This window comes from Polypterus senegalus, chromosome 14 (assembly GCF_016835505.1).
Source record: "Polypterus senegalus isolate Bchr_013 chromosome 14, ASM1683550v1, whole genome shotgun sequence".
Taxonomy (NCBI): Eukaryota; Metazoa; Chordata; class Cladistia; order Polypteriformes; family Polypteridae; genus Polypterus; species Polypterus senegalus.
The window spans coordinates 143,014,618-143,031,685 of NC_053167.1; the positions used below are offsets into that span (position 1 = coordinate 143,014,618).

Genomic DNA, 17,068 nt, shown 5'->3' on the forward strand with positions numbered 1-17,068 from the left:
CTGCCACTTGACAGCCCCCCAGCCTTGACTCTCTGAGAAGACAAGAAAAAACTCCCAAAAAAAAAACCGTGTGGGGAAAAAATGGAAGAAATCTCGGGAAAGGCAGTTCAAAGAGAGACCCCTTTCCAGGTAGGTTGGGCATGCAGTGGGTGTCAAAAAGAAAAAAGGGGGTCAATACAATACACAGAACAGAACAAATCGTCGATACAGCATAAAAATAAAAATTTTAGAAGTATGAAGTAGAATGTAACAGTAGATGATATCCCATAATATGATTTGGATTTGTTTAGAGTCCTGGAGACCTCAGCCATCAAGCTGCCTCCCCCTATTGGCCATTCCACAGCTGAGTCAGCGCTGGACCAGCCAATCCGATGAAAGGACCCCTCTACCCCACGATTCCTGCGATCCTCCATCAGGGATGACTTTACCTTAGGCAAGCAAAACAACAAAAGAGAAACGGATTAGGTGAAGGTTAGTATCCAGTTATAACTATCATGTTACTTATTTTTTAATAAGTATAACTATATAATACACCACCAGGGGAAAAGGCACTATATAATAGAGAAGGGCTAAAGGCGTTATATAATCAACTGACATGCTATATAACAGATGAGAAAGGCAATACAGCAACATTTATTTCTAGAACATGTTTTCATACAAAAGGTGTAACTCAAAGTGCTTTGCAAGATGAAGAAAGCAAAGTTTATATAAAAAAATGATTAGGCAACACTAAGTAACAAAAAATAAACTAAGGTCTGATGGCCAGGAGGACAGAAAAAATAAAATTCCAGAAAAAAGGATCTAAAGGTGAAAGACAGAGAGCTAGGAAGGCCTCTAAATCCCAGATGGATAAGAAAGACATCAACGAGCGCAGACATTTCAGTGGCCCAGGTAGCATCAGGCGGCCGGCCACACGTGTGGCTGCGTAATCCGCTCCTAATTTCAGGCTGTTCATGCCAAGATCCGGCTGGAGTGTTAAACACGGGGTCCCCAGTCACGGTCCTGGAGGGCCGCAGTGGCTGCTGGTTTTCCTTCCAACAGTTTTCGCAATCAGAAGACTCTCCTTGCTGATAATAAAGCTTGGTGTTTAACTATTTGGCTTGTTGTTGCTTTTATTCATTCAAGAGAATATTTTAGTTGCACTGTGGAGTTTTGTTCTCTAAGAACATTATCCGGGTGTTTTGTGGAGCAGAACAGATTTAAACTTAACAGTCCTTCCAGTTCCCCTCTCATTCATTTCTAAACATTTTTTAATCACAGGTACTTCATGGCGCATACACACAGGTTTAAAAGGAAGTGCGTCAGCTGGGGAGCTGCTGGTTTATTGGTTATCAGCATTTCATTATTAACTAATGTCTAGTTAAGAAAACAAGCAACAAATAAAACTTAAATGCAGCTGCTAAAAACTAAAATAGGCAGTTAAAGGTTCTGAACTGTAATGGGAAAGATAATGAATCTTAAACCCAAAAAAACGTATTTCTTTAGTAATAAATACATGCGTTCTAAATAAGAAACTGGCTGGAATGAAAACCTGTGACCACTGCGGCCCTCCATGTCGTTGACTGAGGACCCCGGTCTAATAAAACAGCTGGCAGGGGCAGAGAAGACCTACTGGCTCTGTACTCATAAAGGAAGGGCACAATATAATAAATAGAAAAGGCAATATGTAATAGAGTGAGAGATGAAGAGAGACAGGAAAGGCACTATAATGGATGAATGGATGTTAAAAACACTGATTAATAGATGGAGACAAAGGAAGAACAGCATATAAAAGATGGACAGAGATGGGAATGGCACTATATAATAGATACATAGATGGACAGATAGAAAAGGAGAAGAATAGAGAGAGAGAGAGAGACGACACTCTAAAATGGATACATAGATAGGAGTGGCACTAAGTAATAATTGTAGAGAGGTGGGAAGGGCACTATATAAAGATATGAAGAGGAATAGATAGGAAAGGCAATATATAACAATAATATGGACAGAGAGCAACAAAAAATCACTATTTAATAGATGCATAGATAGGAAAGGCACTATATGATAAAACAAGAATTGGGAAGGCAATATACAATTGAACAAACAAAGGAGGTGAGTTAACGGTGCTATATTACAGCTTTGCTATTACAATGTCCTTTCAGAATGGGACTTGCTTGTTCATTGACGGCGATGTTTTCTCACCCTTTGACTTTTCGCTCAGGTTATTTTGCTCTCCCGATGTTTTGACCCTTTTTCTGGTTAATTCTTTGGATTTTTGTTTCTCGTTGCCTGAGCTTTCAAAGTAGCAATGTCCTTTTAATACACAACATGCCTTATGGACACAGTAGTATTTCAGCCGTGACATGAAGTTTATTGGATTAACAGAAAATATACAATATGCATCATAACAAAATTAGACAGGCACCCGAACAGAGATATGACATCAATACTTAGTTGAGCCTCCTTTTGCTCCTTTGAGCCTCTCGACGCTGTCCTCCTATAGCCTGTGATGAGTGTCTGGACTCTGATGTTGGTATTTCTGACCATTTTTCATACAAAATCTCTCCAGTTCAGTTCTATTTGATGGACAGCCTGCTTCAAATCATCCCATAGATTTTTGATGATATTCAAGTCAGGGGACTGTGACGGCCATTCCAGAGCATTGTACTTCTCCCTCTGCATGAATGCCTTTGTAGATTTCCAACTGTGTTTTGGGTCATTGTCTTGTTGGAATATCCAATCCCTGTGTAACTTCAACTTTGTGACTGATGCTTGAACATTATCTTGAAGAATTTGTTGATATTGGGTTGAATTCATGCGACCCTCGACTTTAACAAGGGCACCAGTCCCTGAACTAGCCACACAGCCCCACAGCATGATGGAACCTCCACCACATTTGACAGGAGGTAGCAGGTGTTTTTCTTGGAATGCGGTGTTCTTCTTCTGCCATGCAAAGCACTTTTTGTTCTGACCAGATAACTCAATTTTTGTCTCATCAGTCCAAAGCACTTTGTTCCAAAATTAATCTGGCTTGTCTAAATGAGCATTGGCATACCACAAGCGACTCTGTTTGTGGCGTGAGTGCAGAAAGGGCTTCTTTCTCATCACCCTGCCATGCAAATTACGCTGAATTGTAGAACGATGTACAGATACACCATCTGCAACGAGATGTTCTTGCAGGTCTTTGGAGGTGATCTGTGGTTGTCTGTCACCATTCTCACAATCCTGCCTCTGCATGTGCCGCTCCTGTATTTTTCTTGGCCTGCCAGACCTGCTGAGTTGGTTTAACAGCAACTGTGCCTGTGGCCTTCCATTTCCTGATTCCATTCCTTACAGTTGAAACTGACAGTTTAAACCTCTGAGATGGCTTTTTGTAACCTTCCCCTAAACCAAGAGACTCAACAATCTTTGTTTTCAGATCTTTTGAGAGTTGCTTTGAGGATCCCATGCTGTCTGTCACTCTTCAGAGGAGAGTCAAAGGGAAGGAAGCACAACTTGCGATTGACCACCTTAAATACCTTTCAGCACTAACAATTGGACACTCCTGTCTATGAAGTTCAAGGCTTGATGAGCTCATCCAACCATTTTGGTGTTGCAAGTAATCGGCATTGAGCAGTGACAGGCATTCAGATCAGCAAAATGGCAAGGGGCCCACATTTTCGCACAGCCAGTTTTTCACATTTGATTTAATTTCATACAACTAAATATTGTGTCTCTAAAAATCTTTGTTCGGAAAACACCGCAGTACTCAGCTGTTCCTAGGAAATGAATGACATACCACTGTTATCTTTTTTGTTGAAAGGAGAGTCAATTATTATGCAGGCTGAGAGGGGTTCCAAGACTTTTTCAAATGACTGTACATGCATCTCCTGGTTTTCCCCATTGGACTTATTTTGTCAGGCACTTATAAGACAAGCAGGCTTTCTGTGTAAAAGGCCTCACCCGCCTTTAATTTTGGCCTGAACCTACTGGAAATCACCCCTTCCATTAACCCCTCCCCAGACCCCAACCTGTCCAGATCCAAACACAGAAAAAAGCACATGGGCCAAAAAGGGGTTAAGGGGTTTTAACATCACAAAATATAAGGACTAGAAAGAGGGAGAAAAAAAAAATAAAAACACACAGCCAATGAAATCAAACAAAATTACTTAAATACTTCTAAACAAGTACTTAAACAATAACATTTTTTTATATAACATGTTTTCATACAAAGAATGTAGCTAAGAGTGCTTTACAAGATGAAATAAAAAGAAGTTAATATAAAACATAAACAAGATTAGACAATAATACTATACAGTATGTAACAAAGACAAAAGGTAAGCTCAAATGGCCAGGAGGACAGAAAAACCAGGCGGTAGTAAAAACAAAAAAACAAAATCTATGGGGGGTCAAAGGCCAAAAGACCACCCAGCCCCCACTGGACATTCTACCTAACACAAGTGTTCTAAATCAGCCCTTATGGATTTCAGATTTCAAATGGAAGAAATCGAAGATGATGGTCATGTGGATATCGGCGACACCCGCCATTCAATCCATAAACACAGGGGGGGAGCATAGCGCCATGATCAGGTGGTATTGGCACAGGTCGCTGCCACAGAAGAACCGGTAAAGATAGCAGAGAATAGTGCGGATTATTATGGAGTTGCAGAACCCAGAGGAAAATGAGAATTCAGTGGCCATATAGACTACAACTAAAACATAGCTACAAAAAAAGCCATTTTAAAATAATGAGTTTTTATCAGTTTTTTAAATTGTTCTACAGTATTAGCCTGGCGAATTTCTATTGGTAAAGTATTCCAAATTTTAGTTGCATATCAGCAAAAAGCCACTTAACCACTTCTTTTAAGGTTGGCTTTTGAAAGTATAAGTAGGCCATCACTTGAAGATCTGAGGTTACAACTTTGAGTATAAGGTGACAAACATTCTGAAGTATAGGACAGGAATGAGATTATTTAAGGCTTTGTAAACCATTAATAGTATTTTAAAGTCAATTCTAAATGACACGGGTAACCAATGTAACGACGCTAAAACTGTGGAGATGTGCTCAGATTTTCTTTTCTAGTTAAGATTCTTGTTGCTGCATTCTGCACTAACTGGGCCTCAACCACAAAAATGTTCCGTACGCCTGTTTCCACGCTCACTTCGAGATGCATAAAAGCTCAGCTTGGCGTAAAGCTACAGACATTCTCACAGCAGCCTTACCTTGTGCATATGCAAGTTTCCACTTGGCACCAGTATCAAAGCAGTGCTACCGTTTCTGTGGTCTCCCTTTCTTTTTTAGATTCACATCCATGACGTGGACTTTATCATACACACTGAAATGAATTGCATATCGTTTACAAATTTAAGGCATTTGATTGTAGTCATTCTGTAACAATGTAATGGTCCATGGAATGGTCAAACTATTCCAAATACCATAGCTGCTTTAGTGTTATTACTCTCAGTGCACCACTAGCCCATTGTATCTGTGTGGTATCATAGCTGCACAGCAGCTGATCAGAAAGCTTTCCAGTAGGTTGTGTCGAGAGTGCAGAGGATTATTGTGATAGAGCTTCCAGCCCTGGAGGACATTTGTAGCACACTCTGCCTCAGGAAAACCAACAGCATCTGCATGAATTCCACTCGGCCATTCCACAGTCTATTTGAACTTCTCCCATCCGGCAGACACTTCAGAGTCTTTCCTACATGGACCTCGAGGCTCAGAAACAGTTTCTTCACAAGAGATTTATGGAGGAGTTGCATATTGAATCTCATTGTATCATACAATGACAATAAAGGAATTCAATTCAATTCAATAGAAGAGAGTGCATAGTTACAGATCCTGATGATGAATGGATTCTAAGTCGATTTAGATTTCCAAGAGCTGTCCTCTTTGAACTCTGTGCTGTTAGAATACTAGGATGTATACTTGATATTTTTATGATGAAACTCATTAAATTATGTACATTACAATTTACCGATTAATTATTAAGTTCATTTAAATAATGTATACTGTTAATAATTAAACATGTGGGGACACAATGGCATGGTGGTAGTGATGAACAGGCCCTGGGATTGTTTCTGCATCGATGCTTGCTGGGACTGTTGCGACTCTGGATGGATAGATGGATGGAATAATTAAACATGTATAGTAAAGATTTTTCAGTGTTCCTTAAAAGTTTTGAAGAGTCAACGTTCTAAGCTTACCGCTGGTTTGACATTTATTACACAGCTTATATTGTGGCAACTGATTACGTGGAGAAAGAAAACAGAATGACATGAATTGGTGGTTGGTACATTTGACAGAGACAGTACTTCTGCAGTAAATTATTCCATCCTGGGTCGTGCCTGTCCCAGCAGGCATCTTGCGCGAAGAACAATTCCTGGACGGGGCACCAACTTATCACTACTGCTGTGCCACTGTGTCCCCACATAGTTAATACATGCTTTAATGCACTTCATCATGAAAATGATATCAAATATACATCTTTGAATTCTAAAATGTTCTGAGAACTGTAATATCACAAATGTAATGTATTCTGTGTGGTGATCACTGCCTGTGCGATCCTGTCGGCGTAATAGAAAACACGTTTAAAAAGCACGTAGGAAGGAAACACTTAGAATACAAAGCATTTAATGTGCTACTTTAGTTATGGTGGAATTTGAGAAACTCTAGTAAATTAAATATCGATTTTAAAATGAATTTTACATTCTACTTTAATAACAAAATAAACTACCCGATTAAAGTGAAAATTTCAAAATTAAAGTTAACATTTTGACTTTAATCTCAACATTTTTTTCCTTCTCTCTGGCCCTAATATGTTTCCGTAAGATACTCACCTTCTCACGTCAACTTTGACATCTGACCACTTCTTTTTAGAAATTCTTCTTTTTTATACATGCTTTTACCATTGTTTTTTAACAAAACAATGAATGGAAGGGGCTGTTTATAGTAATTAACATAATCAAATACGTGAAATTCGGTGAGGAGTCAAGCTGTGGCTGTAGGCGCGTGCACGTGCGTAATATTTCATGTTTATTGGGATGTATAAAGGGGAACTGCATGGAACTTGGCATACGCAAAAGTTTACATATCTGGATTTTTTTGTGCATGCACACATTTCCAGTTCTGTTCCAATGCCATGTTTTAGTGTGAATTCTACGCACGGCGTTATACATAGGCCATAGCTGACGGCCTGTTAATGATCTTTCATCTCATCCCACTTGTATTCCCCCAAGTCTAGCAGGCCAGCCAATACCTGAGATTTAATGTATTATTAGTTCTTACTTGTAGTAAGAGCAACAATTATGTTTTAATTCCCGATTATTGTTTGGTTTATTTTGCTGCTTATGATTGGTTAGAGCCGATAGAGGCGGAGCCACCTGGACATGCAGCTGGGGTGCTGTGTGCCCCCATTCAGTATTTAATAAGAAGCTGAAGCTCTCACTTTTTCAAATCTCAGGTATTGGCTGGCCAGCTAGCCTTGAGGGAGCACAGGTGGGATGAGATGAAAGACCATTAACAGGCTGTCAGTTGGACTGGGGGCCGAAGGCTTTGCATTGACCTACTTGTAATCAGTTTCACAAGGTTGGCCTGGAATGGAAGAGATGTGGAAGAAGAGCAGGTTTTCAGAAATATAAGCATGGGATGAAATGGGGTCTGAGTTTTGCTTAAACAGGACTGGAATGAAGCAAAGGCAGTCGGCCTACACTATGATATTCCACTGGTCTGAGAGATACATAAAGGAAGCCAGTCTAACATAAAGTGTAACAAAGACGCTGTGTCTCACTCTTTCAGCTGCCATATTCAGACGGGTCAGGCTGTCTGTGTCTGCCACTGCATACAAATGCCATACGGGTGCAGAGACCAGTCATCATACTAAGTCAGAGTGTCACCTGCTGGTCTGTTATCAGGTTGAATTATTTTACCAACACTCATTGTTCTCTTCTTGTACTTTAGGCACATTATTTATAATATATGATGAATAAAAGTGTAACTTTTTCTCCTACCTGTTCTGTTACTCAGTGTTGTTGACTGAGTTCATAGATATAAAATGGTAGTAAAGCATATGAGGGCTACAGCAGCGATTTGGGGTCATTTTGTTCAGGGGTCACACTAGAGTCCTACCCTGACAAAGTAACGTCTGTCATATCTCAGCTGTGGCTTAAATGCAGTGCCAGTTACTGTGATCTTTTTGTCTTTAAATGTTGTTACTGTGTATAAAATTGTTTCATTTATGTTAGGTAGAATGCCCAGAGGGGACTGGTCAGGGGGTCTCATGGTCTGGAATCCCTACAGATTTTATTTTTTCTCCAGCCGTCTGGAGTTTTTTTGTTTTTTCTGTCGCCCCTGGCCATTGCACCTTACTCTTATTCGATGTTAATTAATGTTGATTTATTTTGTTTTCTTATTGTGTCTTTTATTTTTCTATTCCTTATTATGTAAAGCACTTTGAGCTACTGTTTGTATGAAAATGTGCTATAGAAATAAATGTTGTTGTAAAATGTTTTAGGCCCATTTTTGTTTTGAATATTGTTTATTATTTATTCATTATGCATTTCTTTTGTTTTTGTGTTCATTTTTTTTACTTATGTGACTTATGTGTCCTGAATATATCTACTGCTTCAGGGGTGGGGTCATCATGACATTCAACTGGAGGACCACCCACGCCCTATTTATTCTCCAGTCCCCCAGAGTGGCATTGAGAGTTGTTGGGGGGTCTTACTTCATTCTGTGCACTTTTGTGGATATTGTGGTTTCTGACTCTTTGTTCTATTTTTTTGCATTTTATTGACTGAAAAAGTAGTGCAGAATCTTATGGGCAATGAACAGAAAAAAGGACATTGTCAACAAAACAAGCAAAGGTCGATACCAGACGTCAGAAAGAAACACTGCAAAGCTAAATCGTTAAATTAAAAGTCAAAGTCAAACGTTCAGAGCTTATTTCTAATGTCAGGAGTCCAAAAATTACTTTAAATTTTCTATTTGACTTAATCTCAAGTAAGCTGGGAATGCATGCATGACCTTTGTATGGATACACCAATGGCGTCACCTAAATTTTCAGTACATCGTGGGAAAAATTGCCATGGCCATGACTATGCAACTATCCCAAAATGATGGTGAAAATGGAAGTAAATAATTACTTATAATAACGTTAATAATAAAGTTTTCAGGGAAGTTTCAAAAGATAAAGCATAGCATTGAATTCCTCGTGTCTGTGTGTGTTATCTCGGGCAGACACACACATTTATTATGCTCATTTCAGTATCGGACTGTGTATTGGATCTTTTAGCTTTGGGTTGTCTTTAGGCAGTCTCATTTTTCAACTGTTTGTGTTCTGTGCTTTATATCTTTGCGTTTTTTCTTAAGAAATGTATTTTTTGGTACTAAATCTTCAAATTGTTAAGGTGCTAGAGTTTTTCTTTCCCTGTAGATTATTATGATGCATGGGTTTATTCTTTTTATATTCTATTTGGGAGAAAAGCCCATGTTGAATACTAGGCCTTAGTTTATCCTGGGGTTAGATGTTGGAGGCAATGCCTTATTTTACTAATTAAATGGCGGGAATCACAAACACAGCAGAGTATTATAAAACATAGCAGCAGGATAAAATGGCAAAGCAAGGCCATAAATAATAATAACCCAAAAACACAACCAGGATTTCACTGGTCTGTCTCAGAAATGGGCCTGGTCCCAAACTCAAAAGGCAGGCGTCATGGTCTTCACAGGCCCAAAATGGGGCTTAGACTTTTAAAAAATACTTCAGCTTCATTGAATACACAAATACCCTTCGAGAGAGAGGTCACCTGGAAAAATCTGGTTTAAATTAATTAAACAAAATGTATTTCTAAATAAAGAATGAATGAATGTATGTAAGCAAAAAGAAGGCATAGGTAGAAAGGTTAGAAGGGTTTGCCTAAAAGGCCGCCCAAGGCTAACACGTCTAAATCCAAATCCATAAACAAAGCAAAATTGATCATAAACCAGGAAATGCAAGACAATGCTTACTATGAAGGTCTTAACTCCATAACCTAGAAGCATCAATGGTAACCTGTGGACTCATCTCCTCAACCCAATTAACCACATCAGTCCGTAATCCCGAATCGGAAAGCAAGACGTCCAATGACCAGAAATGTCCACCAACAGGTCTCCCTGATGCTGATCTCCAACAACTCTCAATGATATAAAGGTAGAGGGAGGTCCCTCAGTAGTGACATCATGGTAGTCCTGCCTTTTTAGGTTCCACCCACCAAGCACAAGGGATGAAGCTCTAAGGCCCAAATACACAACACACACTGAGTATATTTAAGTAAACTGCACAGCAGCAACTAGAGGAGGACTCACCCCAGTCCCTTGGGCTCATGGCTGTCTTTCTCTTTCCAGGTGCCGTCATGTCTTCTGTTATTCCACGTCTGGACAAGCAGACGGAGAAGCAGCTCCTCTCCCTATTTGAGGGGCATGTTAAGTTCAGCCTGCTCTACAAGGGCAGCCTGCATGGCTTCAGTGTGTCTGAAATAGGCAGGAAGAGCATCAATCAGGGCTGCATCATAATGGTGGGCTACTTGGAGGATGACGTCATAGTGGGAGGCTGCACAAGTCAGTGGCTCAGAGATCGGAACACAACATTCAAGGATGAAAAGGCCTTTTACTTCTCCATTGAGAAGTCTAAAGTCACTAGGACCCCCGTGGAGTCTTTCACAACTGAATATGAAGTGATCAACTTTGAGAATGGCCTAAAGTTCCATCGGTCCAAAACAAACACTACAAAACTATTTGTCACTAGAGTTGTCTACATGGAGGAAGAAGAACAAATCCTGCAAGAGCTGGAGGTGTACCGGGTGGAAGGTGAGCTGTAGGACTTGGGGCATGTTGGGTCAATGTATGAAACACTTGGTGGTCCATGGGGACTTAAAAATCAAAATTGTGGGGAGCTGATGAAAATAAATTTGGTAACACATTATAGTGTTCTAAATCCGCAGTCAGCTGGGTCATTTAGAATTTAGTGTCATTAAAATATTTATATATTGATTGATCTATTATATATGCTAGATAACATATTTATATGTTTTTAAAATTGTTTAGATTCATTTGCTTTTTATTTTCTTTGTTACTTATTCTTTAATATTATTGCATAATCTTATTTGTTTTTCTTTTCTTGTAAAGCACTTTGAGCTACATTGTTTGTATACAAATGTGCTATTTAAAGAAATGTTAATGTTGTTGGGCATGGTTGGGCTAGATAGACACTTCAGTGAATGCCAGCCAGGTGGGCAGGGCTAGATGCTTTTGAATGGCAGCCAGCAGGGTGGGTCTTGATGCTTGAATGTTATAAATGAATCAGGGCCCGTTACTAGGATTGCAAAAAAATTTTAAAGCAGCTGGCATTTGGCGCTTCATGAACTGGGCGGGGCTAGATGCTTGAGTGGCAGCCGGAGGGGTGGGTCTTGATGTTGAAGTGCAGCTAGATGGGCGGGGCTAGATACTTGAGTAACTTAAGTGATATAAGTCAATCAGGGCCCATTGCTAGGACTGCAAAAAAATTTTATAGCAGCTGGCATTTGGCGCTTCATGAACTGGGCGGGGCTAGATGCTTGAGTGGCAGCTGACTAGCAGGCAAAGAATGGAAGTACAGTCATGGCTCCGTTAATATCGTCCAAACTACCGACGTTGCACTTAAACAGCAGAGCTTCTATACAATGAAGGAAACTGAATAGTGTTGAAATGCCTTCAGAAGCGGTCATATTACAGGATTAATATTTTTTCAATGTTTTATTATTATTATATTTCTAAAACTAGCAAAATACCTGTGCTTCGCAGCGGAGAACTTGTGTGTTAAAGAAGTTATGAAAAATGAAAGAAAACATTTTAAAAATAACATAACATGATTGTCAGTGTAATTGTCGTAGGCTTATTTTAGTATTGAGAGTGAATTTGGTGATCGTAAAGAGTTTAATTTAGGATTGTAGATGTGTATGAGAAATGCCCATTTTTTAGGATGTAAGGATCTTTTTGTAAACGACGTTTGCAGTTCTGCCCTCGGGCTGTAAAATGACCAAGCTGTCTGCTGAGCTCACTCTTGAGCACGAAATGTACAGTCGGCCATGTGAGAAGCCATCTTGTGTCAAGTCAATGCCGACCTTTTTTAGAGTCTGGCCCTGTGACTTATTTATTGTCCTAGTGAAGCAGACCCTTACTGGAAATTGGAGGCATTTGAATTGGAATCAGTATGGCTGAGGTTTAGAGGTAGCCTGAAAGTAGAATGAGCAGTCCTTTCACCCTCTAAGCGGTGGAGCAAAGAAGAAGGGAGCAGCGAGCACGACGAACAGCTGAAGAAAGTAAGAAAGCGAGTGAGGAGGCACCTGAGCCGCGGGATGTCGTTAATGTATATAGGCAGGGAGCCAACCATGTGGTAGGTGCACGGAAAAAAGAAGGGGGACCGGGGCGGCCCTTATGTTTCTCTGCCTTGAAATAAATCCTCTGTTAACAGAAATGAGGAATAAAACCGCCAAACAGAGGGGTCAGTTTTGAAAGTTCCTTACGGCATAATGGTGAGAACCGCCAAAAAGAAGACGTTATTTTTGAAACTTCGTTAAGGGGCACGGCGCGAAATGAAACATACTTAATGTTTGTAAGTACAGTGTAAAGAATGAGAATGGGAAATTTGGGCTTCGTATGTATATTGGAAGTCACAGAAGTAGTGAGGAGGGGTTCCCCTATCTTTATATACAGTTTAAGGGGTACATCTGTTTACTACCTTTGGGTTTTGCAATAAGAAATGAAACATACCTAACTTTTGCAAGTACACTCCAAGGAATGAGTACGTGAAATTTCAGCTTCCCACCAATTTGGAAAGTGGGAGAATTAGAGAGGAGTCAGGGAGGGCTTTGCCTTTTATATGTACAGATTATTAATTTATATGACGTATATTATGGTAATGTTTGGTTAGGTTACTAGGTTAGGTCAGATTAGTTTAGGGTAGGTTACGTCAGGTAACGTGTATACTTGGCACAAAGGCACATCCCTGCGTGCTGATGGCACATGGCTAAGGTTTTGCCGCATGCTGTGCACATATAGTAGCGACGCAGACGTGGAGCCTTGTGTCCAAAGTCACAAAGAATTACATCAAACACAAAGGCCTGTCCCCACACCCTTAATGTACGTCAACACGCTTACTGATGAAATTAACTAACGGTCAGAACCATTATTAAGCAAAACCAAAATCCGTGAATACCCTTATACAAAATGGTGTCACATTTGCATATAACTTGCGCACATCCTCCCATATACTATACTGTAAATCATCTCTACTGCAGATTTACTTATACTATCTAATGCAGTGTATAAATGTTATGTAAACAGTTGTTCTCCCATATTGTTTTAGGAGCCATTTTTTCACAGAAACAAAGTGTGCATATAAAACAAGTATTGAATGCATGAGATGCAAGGTGAACGAAGCTCAAACAACGAGAGGTGGAATGAGACTGAAGGTCCGTGAAATGGCAGGAGGGTACAGCTGGCTAGGCCTACACATCACTTTAAGTTGTGCTGTTTGGAACTTTCTGGAATTTTATATTTTATTTCTTTCTAATATTTTTGATTTTTCTGCGGATGTGGAACCCCTGTGGATATGGAGAGCCGACTGTATATTCTTTGACAAGCCTTAGGTGAATTTGAGACATGCGCCATAGGCCAGCTGAGAAAAACAATAAATAAGAGCCTGATGCAGCCATTAGTGTTTGCCTTGGTTGGTGAGTACTGTAGGAGAAAGTGACGTGTCAAATGTAATGTGGAGTTTCTCCCTCAGAGAGTCCATGTCTGGGATTCACTGGTCGTTTTTTTAGCATGATAGTCCAATGCCTAACCAATGGGCCACCCCAGCAACCACCAGAGGCGATTCTTAGCACACTGTAGTGGAATGAAAAGTGCTCCATAGAGAGAGCGCCTCCTAGAGAGGATTTTTCATCAATTTTGCCATCACCCTCTTTTCCACAACAACTTCTAGTTTGTCCATGGCTGGCCCTGTGATGGTGCAGGCTTTCCTGATACGTTTGTTCAGGCATTGGGCTTCTTTTGAGCTCATTTTGCTTCTCCAGGAGACCACAGTGTAGAACACCACACTGGCTACTATGGACTGGTAGAACATTTCCAGCAGCTTGCTGTCCACATCAAAAGACCTCTTGAATCTTTTTAGCCAGTCCAGTCTCCTGTGGTCCTTCTTTTTAATTTATAATTGTCCACCGCTTATCCGAAGTCAGTTCACGGGGACAGCAGTCTAAGTAGGGAAGCCCAGACCTCCTTCTCCCCGGCCACCTCCTGCAGCTCCACTTAGGAATGTAGCTCTCTCTTCACCACGATGGACCATTGCAGAGCCCGCATTACTGCGGATGCCGCACCGATCCGTCTGTCAACCTCCCGCTCCATTCTTCCTTCACTCATGAACAAGACCCCGAGATACTTGAACTCCTCCACTTGAGGCAGTAATGTGTTCCCAAACCGGAGAGAGCATTCCACCCTTTTCCGGCTGAGAACCATGGCCTCGGATTTAGAGGTGCTGACTCTCATCCCCGCCGCTTCACACTCAGCTGCGGACCACTCCAGTGAGAGCTGGAGGTCACTGTCCAATGAAGCCAACAGAACCACATCATCCACAAATAGAAGAGACGAGATTCTGAGGTCACCGAACAAGATCCCCTCCCCTCCTTGGCTGCGCCTAGAAATTCTGTCCATATAACTTATGAACAGAATTGGTGACAAAGGGCAGCCCTGGCAGAGTCCAACCTCAACAGGAAACAAGTCCGACTTATTACCGGCAATGTGGACCAAGCACCTGCTCCTCCTGTACAGGCACTGAATGGCTCGTAACAACGAGCCTTGTACCCCATACTCTTGGAGCACACCCCACAGGATGCTTCTAGGGACATGGTCGAATGCCTTCTCCAAATCCACAAAACAAATGTGGACTGGTTGGGCAAACTCTCATGTCCCCTCCAGGATCCTGGCCAGGGTGTAGAGCTGGTCCAGTGTTCCATGGCGGGGACGGAATCCGCATTGTTCCTCTTGAATCAGAGATTCAAACATTGACCAACTCTCTTCTCCAGCACCCCTGCATAGACCGTACCAGGGAGGCTGAGGAGTGTGATCCTCCTATAGTTGGAGCACATCCTCCGGTCACCCTTCTTGAAAAAGGGGACTGCCACCCCGATTTTCCCATTCAGAGGCACTGCCCCCCATGTCCATGCGATGCTGCAGAGACGTGTCAACCAGGACAGCCCCACAACATCCAGAGCCTTGAAGAACCCAGGGTGGACCTTGTTCACTCCAGGGGCCCCGCCACCTCGGAGCTTTTTAACTACCTTAGTCACTTCAGCTTCTGATGTGGACGGGCCCCCCCGGAATCCTACAGCTCTGCTTCCTCTAAGGAAGACATGCTGGTGGGATTGAGAAGATCCTTGAAGTATTCCTTCCACCGGTCAATAACGTCTGCAGTTGAAGTCAGCAGGGCCCCATCTCCACTGTACACAGTGTTGGTGGAGCACCGCTTTCCCCTCCTGAGGCACTTGACAGTTTGCCAGAACCTTCTTGGTGCCTGTTGTATCCAGACACAAAAAACTCGTCACACACGGGTTTTGCCCAAATGTTTTCTTATTTTTTTTATTTCCACTTTCTTTTTCCCACAAACCTCCAGTTCACCACACCCTCTTTATTCCCGTCCTGCCTTGTCTTTTAGTAAATCAACTATGTACAAACTCTTAAAGAAACACAGGGTTCAATTCTGGACATAAAATGTTCCCCCCTTCCTCCTTAACCTTCCGTTACATAGTCACTGAGCCCGTGCCCTTTGTGGTTGATGATAAGTTTGTGAAGAAACAGGAAGGGTCTGGGAAGATAACCCGAAAGATGTAGCTTCTGTTTTGGGGCACTGCCAAGTGAGGACTGAAGTCTCCGAAAGTGTAGTGCTGGCTGATGAAGGTGGTGGCACTGCACACAGACGATTAGCATGCCAACGTGACCCAACTGTAAGCTGGAAAGTGGAAGGACCCAGTTGCCTTAGAATTTGAATGGGATCTGACTAGTAAGACTGTAGCTTGTTCTTGCGATTTGCATGCTTTACCGTTACCCAATCTGAAATGGCCAGTCTGGGTGACTTTGCATATTTGCCCCTGTCATAATTATGTTTCATTTGATACTGTGACTGTAATACCTTTTGAGCTGCTTTTGTGGGCATCTGTGCCCCATAACCAGGTTTGGATTTTGGTGCTAGTCGCGTTAAAGGCAATTTTAGTTTCCGGCTTGTCATTAAAGAAGCAGGGGAGACACCTGTAGTAGCATGCAGGGAAGCTCGTGTGTGCACCAGAGTTAGGTGGAGAGCATCATCAAAAATCCTTCCTTCCATTAAGTATGCTCTGATGCCCTCTTTCAGTCTACGGTTCAGGCGTTCCACCCTACCATTAGCTTCAGGGTGATACACTGCTGTTTTGATGTGTTTAATACCATTGTCTTTGAGAAAAGAAGTAAAAACTGCTGATGAAAACTGGGGTCCATTGTCTGTTGTAATAACACTTGGCAAACCCCACTGACTGAACAGGTGGCTTAGAGAGCGTATGATAGAGTGCGTTATGGTGGAGCTCAGCATGATGGCCTCAGGCCATTTTGAATACAAGTCATGCACAACCAAAAGGTACCTTGCATGAGCCGGAGCCCCATGGAGTGCCCCACAAATATCTATTTCTAAGTGTTCCCAAGGGGATGCCGGCCATGCCGCAGGTCTCAAAGGAGCTGGTGTGGCCCTCATTGTCTTGCCACTCACTAAACACGCTGAGCAGTCTTTCACCAGCACTTCCACATCACGGTCAATGTTTGGCCACCAGACCGTGTCTCTGCAGTGTTGTTTTACTTTCACAATCCCCAAATGGCCCTCATGGGCCACGTGGAGTACTCTTGCCCGGAGAGATTCAGGGATTAAGGTTCGGTGGCCCCTTGCTACACATACTTCGTCCCAACAAGAAAGTTCATCTCGCACCCAATAAAAGGGAAGAAGTGCTGGCTCCACAACTTTTGGCCATCCCTTCACAATATATTTTCGTATCAGACGGAGTAGTTCATCCTCAC

At 41.7% G+C, this 17,068-nt stretch overlaps 1 protein-coding gene across 1 annotated transcript in view; it reads left to right on the forward strand.

Moving 5' to 3' along the window:
• The first annotated feature begins 436 nt into the window (after positions 1–436).
• Positions 437–17,068, forward strand: part of LOC120514707 (interferon-induced protein 44-like) — a 44,970-nt gene continuing 28,338 nt past the window's right edge. The window contains exons 1-2 of the mRNA XM_039735217.1: positions 437–471; positions 10,343–10,804. Coding sequence (XP_039591151.1) covers positions 10,351–10,804 — 454 coding nt within the window. The 5' untranslated portion in view covers positions 437–471; positions 10,343–10,350. The remainder of the gene's footprint in view (positions 472–10,342; positions 10,805–17,068) is intronic.